This window comes from Alosa alosa, chromosome 13 (genome assembly GCF_017589495.1).
Source record: "Alosa alosa isolate M-15738 ecotype Scorff River chromosome 13, AALO_Geno_1.1, whole genome shotgun sequence".
NCBI classification, from domain to species: Eukaryota; Metazoa; Chordata; class Actinopteri; order Clupeiformes; family Clupeidae; genus Alosa; species Alosa alosa.
In genome coordinates, this window is record NC_063201.1 from 25,175,666 (window position 1) to 25,195,149 (window position 19,484).

Here is a 19,484-nt window from a genome sequence, read left to right on the forward strand (position 1 = left end):
GCCTGTCATTCTGTTAGATCATACATGCCCACTTAATATTATTTCTGAATGCTGATCATTTTGTTTGTTTGTTACACATTTTTTTGCACACTGGGTAACTTTGTCCCATTAAATCAGCATTTGATGTAGTTTCCATTGACCTGTTTCTACAGAGGAGCAAATCTGGATACGTTTTGGCAATGAGTGTGAATGTGTGTGTGTGTGTGTGTGTGTGTGTGTGTGTGTGTGTGTGTGTGGATGGCTATTGATTGATCTTACTGAGGTCAAACTGCTGATTAACTATACTGTGATCCTCCCTCCTCTAGCTCTGCAGGTCATACGTAGGCCTAAGATTTGGGCATTGCGGGCTCTGGTTGCATTATGATGACCTGTTATTGCAGCCAGAATAGGCCTGCTCATTTTTGGTCACTATTATGAGACAAGCAGCAGAATAATAAAAACATTGTATTTTTTATTTAAAAAAATAATGCTTTTAACTCATTTCAGTGTAGGCATTATATTTCATGTTATAGGCCTATCCACAGCATGTGACGGTGGACCACTGGATAGGCCTACTAAATCGACGTTACCATAACAACTGCAACTACACTGATCTAGCTCCCCCTCCATCCCACTACCGCAATGCATCACTCTCCCCCCCTCCATCCTTTCCTCTCCCCATCCCAAAGGCTGATTAGCACACCACTCCCTCTGCACATCGTTCCGTTTCGCCGACGCACCAGTATTTTTTTCAAGCTGCGGTCGTCCGTCACATGCCGAAGGACGCACAATATCTCCTAGAAGAGTCTGCGGCTCCGGAATAGCCTGCTCATTCTGAGCGCCTCTTTTGCTGATAGGCCTGTGTTTTCTGTCATCCGCAACGCTCAGCTGTGAGGGGGTTTGGCAGAGTGACTAACGGAATGATTTGTCTGTCCTATCGGGAGGTTATAGGCTAGCCCAGTCCACGGCAGTTCCGGGTGACAGTCGGATGGGATGACGGAGGAAATGTAAAATTTTGATATGGAGAGTATATTCGTGGAGAATGCGTCCTTTCAGTGACCAGAAGATAATTTAATGGGTAAGGGGTAGGCAAACGACGTTGAAGTCTATTTTAGGTAATTCATCGCACCGGCTGTTATCATCATCTAGTAGGCTAGCCAATCAACAGAACTTAGAACAATGTGTAGGCTATATAAAATACATGTATTTTGAAAATAGTAGGCTAGGATAGCTTAGACCCCGAGCATCGTTTATAGTTGTTGGTAAAGCACCGGCATCGTGGCTTATACTGTAGGCTACAACTGATATCACTGTTGCTGTCGGTTAAAATACACTGTTGAGTAAATCGTGAGCCTCACCAGTCGTGAACAGAATCTGTTTCCAGAACAGTTTGAAGGGGCTCTAGAAACAAACAGCTAGCCTATAGCACACATGGTGCTTATGTGCCCAAATAAATGCGGATGATAAACGGAAATTCACACTTGGATGGGCAACTGGTGACACACCATTCTGCGAGGAACAGGTATACTGTAGCTGGAACCTAACACCAGTAGATTATTTTACAAAAAAATGTTATTTGTATATATCATAACATAGTGCAAGATTAAAACAATTGATTGTTAATACTAGCATGTGTTGCATGCATTAGATGTGTTTTTAAGCTATGTAGTTTAGATGTGTACATGGACTATACTGAAGAGCAATATGAGCAGAAAGCAGCAATAATATTAATGTTAATGCTAATGCACACCTAGAGCCAAAGACATGAATATGTCCATGCTTCCATTTGTCACTACTATCACTCACTGTGAATTTCTTAGTTGCTTAAAAGTCTACTCAGGTCAGACACATTATCAAAAGCTACAGACAGAGATATAATATTCATATGTAAGAAATTTCCAAACCATCGGCTATCTTTGAACATCTTTGTCTTCCACACATTGCACAAATTCCATGAGGCATTTACAGCTCACGTCTGTATTACATGTTTAAACCATAAACCTAACACACAAGTCTTCCTAAAATTCATGTTCTACATCATTGCAATCACTGGTGAAAACTTTGGAGAAGGACACTGAAAACAGCACAAACTTGTATTTTTTTCTCAAAGCAAGAAGGACGAACTGTGGACTAAATTGTAAGGAACTGAACTGAGCTGTGGACTAGCTTTATCTGGGCAGACGCCGGCTATCACACAAGTGTGTGTTATTATAAACAGATGAACAAAGTCTTTGAAAACAGAGTGGCTGAAGCCCGAGGCTTCCACGCCTGCCCCTCCTTTCCTTTTGTTCCCTGAGCCATCAGATACTAGACGACTAGAGGCGTGCAGCACGCGGGACAGCCCGAGCCAAGATCCAAGACAGGCCGGTGAAAGACCGCGGGGTAGGCCTCGGACTGGAACTAAGAACTGACCTGATCTTGGTGATCAGAGTCATCCCACAGCACAACCCCCCCACCTCCCTCAGACTGGGGAGGAAGAGCCAGAGGAGGAGGAGGAGGAGGAGAAAGAGACACGCCCTTTGATCACAGACACTTCCCAAGACAGACTCCCCCACACCACCCCACCCCACCCGACCTCCACCCCAACCCCAGCTCCTTGTGTGGTCACACGGGGGTCGAGTCGCGGTCCAGTTGTTTCCTGTTCTCTTCTCTGTTGTGATTTTCTCCTTCAGCACGTTCTGGAGTTGGGTTGGACCAACCAACACGCTTTCTTCACAGAGAGCCCTCGCCTCGTGGCAGACTACCTGCTCACATCCACATCTCCCCCCTGCCAGGGGGTGTGTGAGCACACACAACCGTGTGTGTGTGTGAGAGAGAGAGAGAGTGTGTGAGTCTGTGTGTGTGTGAGAGAGAGAAAGAGACGCCTCTTCATGATGATGTCTGCACTGCGGATACTGCTAGTCCCTCTCGCTCTCTGCACTTTGCACGGTGAGTACTGACTGACTTGATTAGCTCTGCTGAGGCATGCATGAGCCGATACTCTCTCTCTCTCTCTCTCTCTCTCTCTCTCTCTCTCTCTCTCTCTCTCTCCATCTGTTTCTCCAAAACAAAACCCCACTGTCTTGCTGTAACTGTCTGGAGATATTAGAACAGGAAGGACTCCAGGAGGTAGAAAGGAGAAAGCCTGAGATGGTCTCAATGGAGCTGGGTTGAATGGAGCATGTTCATCTCCTTTGAAGTGTGTGTATGTGTGTTGGGTGTTGATTCACTATATGCCTCAAAGGATGGATCATGCTATTTATCAGGAACAGAGATAAATAGTTAGTGTAATAGAATTGTGGTCGTGCGCCAGGTTTGCCTCACTGTTACCCTCCATTCATGCCGGTGTGTGTGTGTGTGTGTGTGTGTGTGTGTGTGTGTGTGTGTGTGTGTGTGTGTACGTTTAACTATTGCCCAATTTCCTAGATGGCCCACCTTAAAAGCCTTAACCAGATGCTCTATTTTTTCTAAGCATGTCATGAAGTAAAGCCATGTGGTGTTGGTAAAGTGGACGTAATGGGGTAAAGCCACATGGTGTTGGTAAAATTGATGGCACCATCTGATGCAAACCGCCACTCACCCATGATCCCTACGTCCGCTTGCGTTATGGTACAAATATGCCACTGACAGCTTGTAGTCAGCATGTGTAAAGGCAACGCCGGCAAAAGTGTGAGAACCAACAACAAACACTGTGTGTGTGTTCACTCAAGCACAAGTAGCAAGAAATTAAATAAGTCATGTAAAATAATAATAAATCCTAATATCGAAATTAAAATTAAACTCTGCTTGTTTACATGTTGATTTTATCTAGAAATTCAAGGTAGGGGATCCGAGAGTTGAACCCCCCCCCCCTTCTGAAAGCCTGTTTTTGTTGTGCTCAGAAGAGCCTTGGGGGAGTGAGCCAGGCGTTCTTGCTGATGCAGGTAGATGACGTAACCGGGTGTCAAGAGGGGTTGAGCTTCAGATGTGCACGCATTAGAAGGGCAAGGATGGCTTGCGTAGGGGAGAAACCTCAAATGGCCTCCTCATTATTCCACCTTATGAATACCGGAATCCAAAGGGACTCCTGAGGGACTAAAGAGGGGTAGTAGATATCCACTGCTTTGATCTACCAGGTCGGGGGGGAAGAAACAGATGGTCAAACTGGGGAAAATGGCCAAGTTGGGCGAGAGTGAGAGGAGAGAGCTAAATCCATTATGCAACGTCAGTCAGTTAGTTGTGTAACTCTTTTTTTGGAGGAAAACACTTCTTCCATGTGGTTAATGCTTTCAAAATGAAAAGCATTTCACTCGAAACAGAGACAGACACGGGAGTCGTTCACCCAGGCCAGATAAGAGGGAAGAACTGGCTGGGGACAAGGGGACAAACAGACAGACAGACAGAAAACAGACAGACAAACAGACAGACAGAATGACAAGCAAGTCCCAGGATGGATATGATCCCAATCCTCTGTTAGTGGGGTTTATATTGCCTATTTCTCACCTGGCTCCCATCTAACTAAATTGTGAGCTGATGATGAGGTGATCACTGGCTATCCCTGGACAGAGATTAGCCAATGGCGACAGGTAACACATTAAATGTGATGGATGAAGACCTTGAGGATGTCAGCTGTTACTATGACGAATTAGCCATCGACAGATGTAATTGGACAAATACGTTTTAGGTGAGACAGAGAGGAATGTTTTATTTGGCCTTTAATCATGCGAGCTTTGAGGCTTTCCCTGTTCCCTGAGAATCGTAGGCCTACCATCATTAATGGCTTCTGACAAAAAAGCGCACATTATGCAGGATATTTTCAGTGGGGGCCTGATAATCTCTGAGCTCTCAGATCTCTCCTCTCCTGTCCGCTCCGCTCCTCCCCCCACCAAGGTCAAGCGGCCGGCAGCCATTCGCACGCATGTTTGCTGCTGTGATTGGGGAGGTGTGTTGCAAACAAAAGGGGCCCTGACAGATGGGATGTATGTGGGCTAATGCTAATGCTCATGCAGCCCTGGGCCGAGGAGGACGATGCTGAACCTAGAGTAGAGATGGAGAGAGTCACATCTCTCACATTTCAAAACCTGATTTAGAAAAACTCATTCATGCATCTATCTCAAGCAGGGTTGACCACTGCAATGGGCTTTTCAGCAGGGTTGATCACTGCAATGGGCTTTTCAGCAGGGTTGATCACTGCAATGGGCTTTTCCTAAAAAGACTATCAAACAGCTTCAGGACAGGTGATACAAAATCCAGCAGCTAGATTTATAAAAACTACCTGAACTGACCACATTACTTCAATACATAAGTAAGACCAAATTGTTCTCAGATGCTTTCTGCTAACTGATCAAACGCACCTCCTTTTAATCATATGCACCCTATATTTTATGACAATTTTAATTATTTTATTTTATGTACTTTACTTTTTTCTTTTCTTTACTATTATTTACTATTTTGTCCTTTTTATGAAGGGCACACTGAACTGCCTCTGAGTAAACTTGCCTTGCCTTGGCTTCATCAGAGACTCAGTACACATTGTGTGTGTGTGTGTGTGTGTGTGTGTGGGGGGGAGGGGGGGTGTGGAGGGAGCTGGTATCTGTGCGTCATCAGAAGGCCCTCCACAGGGCTCATGTTCTGGGTGTCTCACACACGAGCCCTCAGTAAGTGAGCATTGCGTGTGTGTGTGTGTGTGTGTGTGTGTGTGTGGGTGAGTGAGCACTGCGTGGAAAACTGCATCACCTCAAGGGCTCCTGTTCTGCTCCCCTCTCTGCACTCAAATGAGTATGTGTGAGCAAAGACACACGCACACACACAGACACACACACACACACACATAGTCACTGTCAAACACACATGCTGATAATGTGTTACTCCTCCCATCTCTGTCATGCATAGTGTAAAATGCTTACTCTCTCACACATAATGTACATAATGTATACATACATAACAAACACATGTTGGTCAAATGTACCCATCTGCAGGCATGTTTAGTACTGTGTGTGTGTGTGTGTGTGTGTGTGTGTGTGTGGTGTGCAATCAAGTAAGAGGATATACTGTATGGCAGTGCTTTATGTAGCTGACAGGTCGTGCTGGTCAGCATATCTGAGGCAGCCATGTGGCTAGAGAGAAAGGCTGGGGGTGGTGGTGGTGTGTGTGTGTGTGTGTGTGTGGGGGCAGGCTGTGGGAGGATGGTAATGGAAAAGAACCTGACAGAGAGGCAGTGAGATGAAGACTAGAAAGTGGAAGATGGAGAGAGAGTGTGTGAGAGAGAGAGAGAGTGTGTGAGAGAGAGAGTGTGATTCCATTATGGTTTTGCATAGACAGAAAGTCTCAGCAGTTCATATCGGAGACGGAGAATAGAGTGCTTAAGGAGCCAAGGGGCCGTGAGAGGCGGTCTGCCTGAGCAGGCGGTCATACTCATCTGACCTGGAGAGCAATGAGCTGCAAAATGAGAAGCTTTCGGAGAGCAAGGCAAGTCTACATTAGAGGGCCGCAGCAGACAGAGCTGTGCCTTTGGGTCAGTTTTAACTGTACAACTGGTGGGATTACTGGTCTTTACTGCTGCTCGTGTGGAAAAGGTTAAGGATGCTTTCATCCAAAACAACTTACAAATATAAATTCAGAGCTTTTGTTTCATACATGAAGGGAGAAGAAGGGTGCGTGGAAATGATAATGTGTCTCCGTTCTTCGAGACCCAGACAGGAAAAGTGTTCATTAATCATTTAAGAGTAGGGCGGGTGAAGAGAGAGAGAGAGAGAAGAGTGCATAAGAGAGGGAGGAGGTGAGAGAGAAGGCTTGTAGACAGGCAGATCCAATAAGAGCAAGGGAACTGAGCTAGTGGATATTTTTTTTTCTTTCTTTTGTTCTGTTGAACGTCTCGCTGCAGTCCTCACTCTGCTACTGCGACGCAGTTTGAATTGTATTCTCGTATCCCCATTGCGTGTAACCACTGGACGTCTGAGGACTGCGGTGTCTGCTCTAGGCTAATTGGGATTGTGTTTTTTGAAGAGACACAGATTGATGGAATGAGGAGACAGCCAGTTAAATCAGTAGCATAACTTGTAGATCCCTCCCACCTGATGAAATATTCAGTAGCTGTGGACAGAGGGGCTTGTGCGGAGATGAAGGAGAGGAACAGGGATAAAGGGCATGCTGAACACTCCCCACTCCATCTTCTCTCCAATTCCTCTCATTTGTATCTCTCTCATACTCAGAGAGCATAATTCCCCAGCCACTTGACCTACCACCAGTAATCAGCCTGATCTTTAGTGTTCGCTACTCCCTGAGGCGGTGTCCTATCTGTCTCTAGATCAGTGTGTGTGCGTGTGTGTGTGTGTGTGTGTGTGTGTGTGTGTGTGTGTGTGTGTGTGTGTGTGTGTGTGTGTCTGGCCTTGCTGAAGATGGGGACGTGTCAGTGTTGATCTCAAGCAGCAGAGAAAGTGAACACACTATGTGCTTGCATGGAAAATAACTCCCGTGAGCCCTGAGTCCCAGGAATGTCACGGAGGCGACACATTTTCCCTGGATACCGGTCTCTATACATCTCTGACACGATTAGCAAACGTTGCCATGGGAACCCTACAGCGGCTCTTGTTGTTTTACTGTGTTTGTTTGTTTCATTTCTCCTTGTGATGGTCTTGCCCCGTCTTGCCCCTCGTTGGTACAGCTAATGATTCTCTGAGAAAATGTAGTAATCCTCATAAACTCCCAGCAGCCTAGCCTGCGGGAGCAGCAGATTATTTATTGAAGCTCTTTTTTCAGGCAGGCAAGCAGGCAGAACTCCCAGGGGCCATTTTTTGGTGCTCAAGCCCCAACGGAGGCATAAACCAATGGCGTGGATTAAAGGTTCTCCCTGACTCATAATCCGGTGTTTTCAGGGCAGATGTGTTGCGTAACGTAATCTGTGCGCGAGCAAGCGCTCGCATTAGAGAATGACTTTGATATTGCGGGTGACTGATGGCCCTGAAGGTCGAGAAGGAGCCCATGATGGCCCCAGGGCACCCTTTGGGAGAGATGCTGCCTTGCTTGTCTGATGCCGTTAGTCTCATGATACGATACGTCCACATGATATGTCTCTCTCTGTCTGTCCATCTTTCTCTCACGCTGTCTTTTCACATGCCTGCATTTAACCTGTAGCTCTCCCATCTAAACTGTTTCCCCACCTCCCTCAGTGTCTGTGCTGTACAGTGTTCTCTCTATCTCTGTCTCTCTATGTCTGTATCTCTGTCTGTGTCTATGTCTGTCGGGCATCTGTGTCTCTGTGGTCTGTTGTGGTGTACTTTACTATACTGTATGTGTATTAACTGTGTTGTCTTCCATGTGTATGTCTGTCATGTGATTTGTGTCTTCTGTGCAGCATGCTCCTTTTGCTGCTCTCATGCCCTTTGTCTCCCTCTTCTTCCTGCTTTATGAGAGTGGCATATGTAGCAACTGTGATAGTTATGTTGATAACCCCCCCACACACACACACACACACACACTGCTCTCCCTCCCCTCCCTTGAGTTTCCCTAAATGCTACCACAACAATGGCTGTGTGACTGTTGCTCGGAACTGTGTTAATTCTTCCTCTCTTTCTCCCTGCTTTCTCTCTGTTCTTCTCCTTCTCTTCCTCCCTGCTACAGAAGTGTTTCCGCGTTCCCATATCCCGCTTACCTAACCCCCCAACCCCAAGAGCCCTTTCTTTCTTCCAGCTGTGAAAAAACAAACTCAGTGATTTTTTTCCCAGAATGTTCTGAAGAGAAAAAAAGAGCAATATCAAATCAGTTCCTAGAGATGCTGTCCGTAACCCAGTTCAGCAGAAAGAGAAGGCGACGATGGTGTCAGCAAAAAGATTGTGTATCAGTATTGTGTAGTGGCGAGTGCCTCAGTTGGACTCGTACAAAAGATCTGCAGCAGAGAGTCATAGTTGGAAGTAACCCCGGATCACAGATTGATCTCGAGCAAGAGGACCTTTTGTGTAGTGTTACTGTTAAACATGTACATTTACAGCGGTGCAGATGCTTCAGTCAAAGCTACAGAGTGCGGTGTGAGAGGCACTTGGAAGCACAGGTGTGTGGCTCTCCGCCGATGTGTTGTCTTGATGCCATATATAGACCCATGCTGCTATATATGATTATAGATAAGCTACATAGAGCTCAAATTGCCAGGGATTGTAAACAAAGCATCTGTGAGCAATTTATTTCCTCTCACACGGAAAGTTCTTTCTGTGACTCGGTAACAGGCTAAATAATTAGCGATGGGTCAAAACAACCATTACTGTGCTGTTAATACGTGGCACAGTTGATTGGGAACTAAAAATAGGCACTGCCTTCTGAAAATGAGTGGAAATAAAATATGCAAGACAAAAAAATGCCTTGATATGAGCTACCTCAGGAATAATAAACAACAACAACAACGTAAATATAACAGCATGCAAATGTAAGTAATGGGAATGCGCACGTAAATGAGTACCAGAAGACTGATGTTGGAAGTTTCTGTCTCATGCCCCATTGCTAACATGTAACTTAGATGTGGAGTGCTTGCAGTTGCTAAAATGAAAAAAAAAATCTGTCAAAATTTTGTATGCATTATTTGAAATAATATCTTGGTAGGTAGCAGTAGCCATGTCTGAGCACATTCCCTGTAATATTGTAGGGCTAGTTTTTTCCGTTTTGGAATCCAGACTAGTCTTGGACTAACCTGAGAGAAGTAAAGCGATGTCACGCTATCCCAGAACTAGTCCAGAACTAGTCCAGAACTCCTTTTCAGGAGACTGGACCCTACACTGTGAAAGCCCAGTGGAGAGCACTGATTGTGGGGTCATAACCTCTGGGCCTGTGGTCTGTCCTCAGCTTGTCTTAGTCATGCGGCGTGCGTGGAGGTGGACTCGGACACGGAGGCGGTGGCAGGTGAGGGGTTCAAGATGGGCTGCATCTCCTGCAAGCTGAGGGGGGAGGTGGAGGCCACCGCCACAGTGGACTGGTACTTCATGGCCGAGGGAGAGAGAGAATTCTCCCATGTGAGTATGCTTCCCACTCTGTCTTGCTCAGACATTAAAGATGCAGTCAGCAATTGCGTAGGAAGTCGCATACAATCGCTGACTGCACTTTTAAGCATGACCATGTGTATTAGGGTCACTGTTTGTTGTGGGTGACTTTTTGTTTCTACTCATAATGTTCTGGATGTGTTTTTTAGTATGCTGCCTGAACTATTCTGTGCTATTGGGTTGTGTCATGTCAAGTGCCATAAAAAGCCCACTTCAGCCTCAGAATTCATGCTCAGGAAGTTTTACTAACACTGGTTAGTTTACAGACTCCCGTTCATGCCTGGCAACAAGCATATACCAAGTATGAACCTGACCATAGCTGATCTGTATCACCTCTTATACGATGCAAATCTAACTACAGTGGCAGGCACATTTAGGATAGCCCGATACATAACAGCTTTTACTCAGCATATTTTATGTAGTAGAAGTTGTAATAGGAACAACAGGAAAACCAATGCATTTAGTTGGTCTATAAGAGTGACCAGACTGACATCTGAGCAGTTGCTGTTGTCCATTAGACTCATGAGAGGGCAGACACATGCATTTTTTATGCTGAGGTGCTTTGTCTCTGTATTGGCAATTGGCAAGAAAACCTCATCACATAATAGAGTTTAGCCCATTAGCCAGATGCCTTGGCTCCGCTCTGCACTAAGCCAAAGTGAAGCACCACCTCAAGGTTCACTGATAGATTTGCTATGTCAACGATGTCATCCATCTTAAGTTAGTTGCTAAAGCAGAAATGTTCTACAGATGTGACAACGGAAGGCATGACATTGGCGAGTATTGTGAGAACTGTGTCTCAAGATGAGAGTGAACATTTTTTTCAAACTTTGACATTGCTTCAATAGTGTTAAAACACATAATCACATTACACTTATGATTGTAAGTGTGTGGATGTGTGTACTTACAGTGCACTAGGTGGTTGTACATTGGTGTGTTTGTATGTGTGTGTATGTACAGTTCTGCTTGGATGCAGCACAACATTGTGTAACTTGATTCTGTTCAACGGAATGTCAAGGACAGAGTCAGAGACAGAGTGAGAATGTGGACAGGGGTTTAACCTTTGAGCTTTTTGTCTATTCTGAGCTCAGTAAGGGCCTGACAGGGCCACAGTGTTGCTGACCTACAATGGAACGGTGACCTGAAAAAAAAGGTCATGTGTTTTGACAACTGTGAATGCTCTACCCACCCAGATGATTTTAATTGGAATATTGCTGAAAGGTGCAGCATGTATTGACCATAAAAATGAAAAATGCAGATAGAAACAAAAATAAACTTAATGTGATACTAGTATTTCCAAGTATTGCTTTGGTGGTGGTTCTTCATTAGCTATTATGTGATGCTTAGCTATGATGTGTCTGCCAGTTAACCTGTAATAGCATATAGTATGTATAGTATATATACTCTTTTGATCCCGTGAGGGAAATTTGGTCTCTGCATTTATCCCAATCTGTGAATTAGTGAAACACACTCAGCACACAGTGAGCACACAGTGAGGGGTTAGGTGCCTTGCTCAAGGGCACTTCAGCTGTGCCTACTGGTCAGGGTTCGAACCAGCAACCCTCCGGTTACAAGTCCGAAGCACTAACCAGTAGGCCACGGCTGCCAAATACATTGCAATGCTGGATATTGTGGAAGTTAAGAAAAGCTATTTTAAAACTATGTGTGATTGAGGGAGTGGAACTGAATCCACAGGCCCTAATTCAGGGGTCTCAAACACCCGGCCCGCGGGCCAAATCCGGCCCGCGACGTATGACAAAATAATAATGTAATCCGGCCCTTGAGGCTATTAAACAACGATACTGATTAAAATAGACGATAGATCCAGGTACGGTGACAAATCTCATTTGTAGGCCTACTCTGCTCCACTATGTGCAAGACATCCATAGCTTGATTCAAACCCAAAATCGCTGCGCAAAGTTTTCAGGAAATACTTGTATTACACGCGAGAAACACAAAGACGTGCATATGTAATGACGCGGAAGCGATGCAGGCCATAGTGTTGCAGAAATTGAAGCAGAAATTAAGCAGAAATAGGCCTACACCAAATCACGTGCGATGAAGTCTTAGGTAAGCTATGTTATTCACCTATTCTAATTCTGAAGGAGAATATCCTTTTGGAGATTATGATCGATCGTCTATGACAGTGATAGTCACGGGTCGCCTGTGAATGGAGGTGCGTGTATACAACGGTGTCCACTTAGCATACCATGCTTGTTTCGACCCTCTGCCCAACATAGCTTGGAGGTTGCAGTGGTAATCGTGGATGATAGTGTCCGTAAATGGATGTGGTACAGACAGCAGGGCTAGTAGAAATAGGGCTCTGAAGAACTACAAAGTCACCCGCAATATGATGCGAACTTCTGGGTACTGCAGATTACCCGCGATAGGAACTGTTTGACCAGAATACTTTATTGTAGGCCTATATTGTAGTAATCTATTACTAAACCACAACATATTAGGTGTTGGTATACATCTTAGGTGTTTTCCTGTTAATTTGTTATGTGGGTAATATGAAAAAGGAAAGTAAACCTGCTTAAATATGTTCATCCAGTATTTACTGAAAGGTGCATAATTTGAGGTGCTTGCCATCCAGTGACAAATTACATGGGTAAATTTACCCCTTCATAAACTTTGTTTTACTCAAAGATTTTACATTTACAGTAGGACTTCATCTCTGACCACTTTCAAGCCATGGCCTTTTGAAATTTTGATATAAAAATCCAATGGTGTTGCTTTCTGAACCCTGATGCCTAGTTTGCCAGGTTTAAAAAAGTTATGAGAGGAAATATTTTTATTTGGTGTGAAACACACAACATACCTGTTTTTATGTTTTTCATTTATTTTATAATTTGTATTAATATTTATTTTATCATTATTTTATTTATAAGCTAAGGTTGCTAGCACAGGTGTCTAAAACTAGATAAAAACACTTGCACTTTCTGTTTGCAGTTTTGTCTGGTATTTGAAAAAAAGAACATTGCATTTTCAGAAATAGCCGGCCCTCCAATCAGATGACGTTGGCAGAATTGGCCCCCAGCTCATTTGAGTTTGAGACCCCTGCCCTAATTTGAAGTGCAAAGTTCTAAGTCTAGCTAAAGCTAATTTAATAACTAGGAAAAAATGTAAGGCACCATAGACAAGACCTTTACCGCAAACATTGAAGAATCAGCTCAATGCTTCCACATGCCAGTCAGTGTCTATAGTTCATGCAAAAGAACGTTGCTTGCTAACAACCGCAGGTAGTAGCCAACACTAGTGGCGAGGTTGCCTAGAAGGAATCGTGAGAAGGATCTCAGTTTCACATCATGAACTGAGAATGATGGCCAGGTTTTAAAAAACAAAAGATGTTTCTCTGACTACCTCAGATGAATCTCTGACTACCTCAAACACAGAAGCTGTGTCACTGATGCGTTTAAAAATACCCCGCTAGCCTATTTAATGACCGTGTACAAAAAAGCACTAAATGCATTGGGTTCCTCAAAATTCCATAGCGCATACGTCACTTTGCCTCATGGCACACAAGTGTGCCTCAGCAAGACCACTGCATTAGATACTTAGTTTCCTCTACTGTCCCTCCATAGATCTTCAGATATGACCCTGAAGACGCCCCAAAGCTAGACGAACTCGACATCCGTGACGAGCGTTTCTACGGCCGTCTGGACTGGAATGGCAGCAAGAACACACTGGACGTGCAGGACGGCTCCATCTACATCCTCAACGTCACCTTCAATGACACAGGCACCTACCGCTGTCACTTTGACCGCCATCTCACCTTCACCAACTATGACTACCACACCAACACCACCAAGTTCGTCGTCATCAATGTGGTGCCCAAAGGTGAGTGAGAGTTTGAGTGTGACAGATGATGATGATGGTGATGATGAAGAAGAGATGGAAGTAACATTTGACATTTTGGTGTCGGGGGTGTCACAGGGCAACTGGTGCCAGTAGTGTATACATTTTAAACTTAGAGTCCGTAATTTACAAAATGAGAGGCACAACCTCCAGAGCTGTTCTTCATAGTCATTGGCCAGCGTGTTGAGCAAGCTGAAATGTTGGGGGCGAACAGTTGAGAACAAAAAAAATATTATAAATTTGGCATATTCAAATAATTTGAAAGGATTATTTTCAAACTTCAAAGTTACAGATGTTAGAAATCTGTGTGTGCTCAGGGCCACCTAGCTTCAACCGGCACAATTTAGGATTCAGAGCCGTGACAGAAATGACCAGAGGAACTTAATAATAGTCAAATTATTATATTATTAGTCAAATGAAAATTAGGTTATCAAAACCAGGATAGATCTTAAAGACCCAGAAGATCTGACTGGAAATAATGTCAGTACAGAGTTACCCACCTGGTCTCCACAGCTAAAACAAATGAAACACACAGACTAACACAGGATAGGGCCTTCAGGTGTGTAGTAACACTGACAGACTAGACGGTGCTTGAATCACAGAAGACTCTGTGATATCAGGTGAAAGTACAGTGCAAGGGAAATGCATCTGTTGCCCTCGGACACGAATCAGCTAACTGCGCACGAAATGGGCACATTCAACGGCCTGATTAGAGGTATCAAAACCAAGGACGCTGTTACTAAAAGCCACCTGTTGAAATAATTGATGTAACCAAGGTCACAGTATCAAGTTAGCTTACATCAGAGTACTTGTACACAGTATGTGGCTGTGAATCGCTGTCAGGCCATGAGATATTGATGCAGGACAGAGAACATGTTCTGAAGACTCCAGTGTTCTAACTGCATGTCTATTTTAAGGTCAATTTCATTTAAAAAAACATTTTCAGTCCAATAAATATAATCCATGTTTCATATAACAGAAGGATCATGGTTGTGTAGTAAAGCAGGGCTGATGATTGGTGAGGGTGTTATGAGTCAGTGACAGTCATAAAATCCTCTAATTTTTCATTCTGTCGATGGGGACAGCCAAGGATAACCCAGTTACTTTACAAGAGCCATTCAGTTTCGATTGGAATTAATAGTTTTTTTAAATGTTTTTTAAGTTAGATTTTTAACAGTTTGTGGTAATTTCATTTGTTGTATTTTAGCCTTTGTACTATTTGAGAGAGATGATGGGAGGCAATAGTCACCTTTTGAAATAGCACATCCCTGTGGCCAGTTAGCTGTATTACAAGTGAACAGAAAATTCAGCAGCTCACCTTGACATGATAGAGTGGACAAGATTATTTTGGATGTGCTGTTGCTGAAGTTGTGCCATTTGAGTAGTCCGAGATGGAGTGCACGTCCATGCACAGCATTCATGCCACTTACGTCTCGATTTACTTGGCATGCCTATAATAACGCTGTAACTTTCTCCCCCTCAGCCACTCGAGGCTTGGCCTCCATCTTGTCGGAGGTAATGATGTACGTATCGATCATTGGGCTCCAGTTATGGCTGGTGGTTGAGATGGTGTACTGTTACCGGAAGATAGCGGCCGCAGGGGAGGAGGCCTTGAGAGAGAGCGCGTAAGTAGCCATTCTTTTAGCCCTGCTTCATCCGTATGCAGTGCTGTAGTCTACGTGATACGCAGGACTACGCAGTATACCCACTTAAAAACATCATCATCTCAGTCTATCCACTTACAATAGGCTAGGATATGTATTAACATTTGGGGTGGATCACAGTATACCCACTACAGCTAACTAGACTACACCAGTATACCCACTACAGCTAACTAGACTACACCACAGTATACCCACTACAGCTAACAAGACTACACCAGTATACCCACTACAGCTAACTAGACTACATCACAGTATACCCACTACAGCTAACTAGACTACACCAGTATACCCACTACAGCTAACTAGACTACATCACAGTATACCCACTACAGCTAACTAGACTACACCACTACCTATATGCACTGCTGAGTCTGCAGATGCTCAAGGAATGGAGGAAATGCCTCCTGTACCTCCATTAAGTGGTTGACTTTTATTGTCCTTAACTGTTCTGTTTTCCGTTTCCTTCTGTGAAGTGTCACTCTGTGGTCAGCTTCTGAATTCTTCTGTTTCCCCTTTAGTGCACAAGCACTTCCCTTGGTCCCTTCTACTGTCCTGTTTCTGTCCATCAGAGTCGCTCAGATGTGTCTTTTTGCCTAATTTTCTGCTTTTCTCAACTTGTTCTCTATCTTTACGCATTTGCTGTACTTTTTTCTTCCCTCCTGCCTCTCTCTCAGGGCGGAGTACTTAGCCATAGCCTCGGGGGGTAAAGATAACTGTGCAGGTGTTCAGGAGTCAGAATAACACAGGTAGGTCTGCCTTCAGGCTGCCACCAGAGTACCAATCAGGCCTGCTGCTGTCTGAACTAATTGCCCAGGCATTGTCTCTCTGCTGCCTTCCCCTCCAATGGCCACAGACTCTGCTACATCTGTTCACATCACTGTGTTTACAGACATAATGTATTGTTTGTGGGGGGCATAACAATGGAATGGAATTTAGAGAAAAAGAACTTGGTGTAATTATGAAGTTCTGTTTGTGTGACAGGTCTGCGTGTGTTCATCTCAAGACAAAGATCTCCACCAGGCCGAACGTCCCCAAACACCAGGCGTCCCCGCTGTCCTGTACGCAGCTTTGAGCCAGGGCTTGTAATTGACTCCATTCACGTCTGCACAGCATCCACTCAGACAGAACAGAAGACCGATCCAATACGTCACTAACACCTCTGGACCTCATAGTACCTTTAATGCTTTGTCCCTCACATTAGATGTGTCAGAACGATGTAGCTCAGTTTTCACTCGTAGATGAGGAACTAACAATGTAATACATGGTGAGAAATTGGATAGCAATGGATTGCTGAAGTCGGGCATGTTAGCTAAAGAGAAACGGCACACTTACTGTATGTCTATTTGAAAGACAATAATCAAAATGGCAAATGTTATGAAGTTGTAAATATGCACTGTTGTATGCTATCACTTGTTGACACACTAGTTAGACTGATTTCAAATGTCTCTCTACTGACTTAACTAGTGATCTGCTTTATGAAGATCAGTGACTGAAATTACACTACTCACAAAAAGTCAGGGATATTCGGCTTTTAGGTGAAATTTCAGGATGAATTTAAAATTCACTATAACCTTTACAGGTGAACTTAAAGGTGCTCTAAGCGATGCCTGCAAACTGCAAACATCACCTAACCAACCACTAGCTGTCTGTGTCCTGAATACCCTGTAAAAAAACGCAATCTCTGTGGACAGCCCAGGCTCCAAAAACGGCAACAAAACCAACCTGGGCAAACCTAGCCCATAAAAACATAACAAACTGTTCCAGCAAATCACAGACGAGATGCGCATTTAGGAGAGTTTCAATCGCACGGGGGCAACACGGGAGGGAGGGAGAGGACGTAGCGAGCTAGCCAACAGAAACAGAAGTCAACAGAAGTGACATTACCCAGCACCTTCTCTAAACTTTTGAACAGTTCAATGTTTCAGTACTTTCTGTGCTGAAACATTAAATTTCACCCGAAAGCCAGATATCCTGATATAACTTTTTGTTTGTTTAGTGTATATAAATCATAAATACTTGGTCATATAGATGCATTAGACATGGATTTATAAGATAAGGTGCAACTGAAAGGCTTTGTCACAGGGGGCATGATCTTGCAGCTGATAAAGTATTCAATTGTAACAGCAGCTGTATATGATTGGATTACTGGTGAGAGATGTTTTGTGTAAACAGAGCTTCCTTCTGATAGCATGCAGGTCTATATGCAGTGACGGTACAATTTCTACTAAACTATAATAACCTAACTGAGATGTTAGACATTCCTCTTTGTTGACCATCACATAAAGCACATCATGGCCATTTGGGCACAAGCGCACACCCCACAGTTGTACAGCTCTCCTGTACCTCTCTCCACTCAGAACACTACCCCTAAAACATCTCACTCGTGTAAATATTTAAATATAATGTACTACTTATTCTCTGATGCAATGGAATTGTACGGATGACATTAGTGGTCAGTTTTGATAAGGTTTTATCTTTTGCTAAAAACACTTCACTAACTCTTCACTAACAAACATACTCTACCCTATTAACAGAGGTGGTCCACATATTAACTTAGCATGCATTTTAACATTTTATTAAATGTTGTAGCTAAGCATCCACTGAAAAAAGTCCCATTGGCCCAAGGCCTCCTCAGCTATGTTGAGAAATGCTATGGGTCTAATGGAGGCCTGGGCAGGCAGATGTGCATTACAGCGGCTGTAGCTGCTGGTGAAGTGTGTGCTTATTTATGCCACTCAAACAAATGTATTAGATGATGATTCAGGAAGTCCATGTTCCATGAAGAGAAGCCTACATGCATTTTAAAGTCAATGTTTTCTATTCCCTGGAAATTTCTCTGCCTTGATCCCTACAGTTAAACAAAGTAATCTGAAGATTGTTTTTTTTTTTTTATTCATTTTTCTTTCCACTAAGGGCTGCATGACAGTTATTTGGTTAGCAATCCCCTAATGCTCGGGATACAATGTTAAAAATCATCTCACTTGTGCCTCGCACGGAAATGTTTTCCAAACCTCCGACAAAATGAAGTCTTAGCTAGGCTATGTAGATCAAATGAAGTCTTAGCTAAGCTATGTAGACCAAATGCACTGGAGGCAAATTAGGCTCTAGTGAAGGAGAATGCAAACAAAAAGGCAAACAAAATGTATTGTGTGTTACCAGGTCACTCATAAAGCCTGTGAGATTTATTTGGGGGCAGCAAAACACTGCCCGACTGACTGCCGTTCAGTAGAGCCTACGTGTGCCACGGAGGTGACAAAAGGGAAAAAAAATATTTCCAAAGTACAGGCACAGATTTTACTTGTGGGATGTTGCATCTTGTAATAATTCAGGTTTATACTGCATGACTTAGCAAAGTTTGAAAGAACTGAAGGTTTAGTCTTTCCTCTTAGCTATAATGAGATGAGCGCCAAGTCGATTTGCCTGTGTGTATAAAATTTAAACTAAGAAAGGTATTAACAACTAATGATGCCACCACACTTGGTCACTAATGATGTGTTGTTGCATATCAGTGGTCTTGTCTGGTATGACCCCTATGCCTTCTTCAGTTTGCTGAATTAATATGTTAAAGCGGGCAACTAGGTCACTCAGGCATGGTCCTTTTCATGTCTACCGAGACTGAATGTTCACTTTGGGTGTCTAGGTTGGTAACTCCACTCTCACCATGACAGCATACCCTGTTCACATAAAACATTTGGGGGACAAAAGCTATTCAAAAAGTATGCATTTCATATACGTATATGTGAAAATGTTGCTTGCCAAACAAATTTTGAAAAGCATATGATTAAGTATAATAAAAATGTAATGGAAATCATGCCTTGTGCCCTGTTCTTTGTACTCATCTACCGTAGCGTAACCTAATTCCCTGAACCATTACATAAATGTGTTTACATTGGTTTCTATTACTTTCTTTGTTATTTTGTCCATTGAACTTGTTAATTGTATCTTCTAGGTAGGCTGCACACTAGGTAGGCAGGTAGACTGAAATACAATAGGCTACACATTA

The 19,484-nt window shown here is 43.7% G+C and overlaps 1 protein-coding gene across 4 annotated transcripts; it reads left to right on the forward strand.

The window, feature by feature from the left end:
• The first annotated feature begins 634 nt into the window (after nt 1-634).
• Nucleotides 635-17,190, forward strand: scn1ba (sodium channel, voltage-gated, type I, beta a). Of its 4 annotated transcripts, none has more exons than XM_048261101.1 (7): nt 636-2,907; nt 8,557-8,983; nt 9,766-9,932; nt 13,544-13,799; nt 15,301-15,442; nt 16,156-16,227; nt 16,463-17,190. In XM_048261101.1, the coding sequence occupies exons 3-6, from the start codon at nt 9,837-9,839 to the stop codon at nt 16,220-16,222; spliced, it is 561 nt and encodes a 186-aa protein (XP_048117058.1). In that variant the 5' UTR covers nt 636-2,907; nt 8,557-8,983; nt 9,766-9,836; the 3' UTR covers nt 16,223-16,227; nt 16,463-17,190. The 4 variants fall into 4 exon arrangements, with proteins under 4 accessions (XP_048117055.1, XP_048117058.1, XP_048117059.1 ...); XM_048261102.1 differs by having other exon boundaries at nt 8,924-8,983; XM_048261098.1 differs by lacking the exon at nt 8,557-8,983 and having other exon boundaries at nt 635-2,907.
• The last annotated feature ends 2,294 nt before the right edge of the window (nt 17,191-19,484 follow it).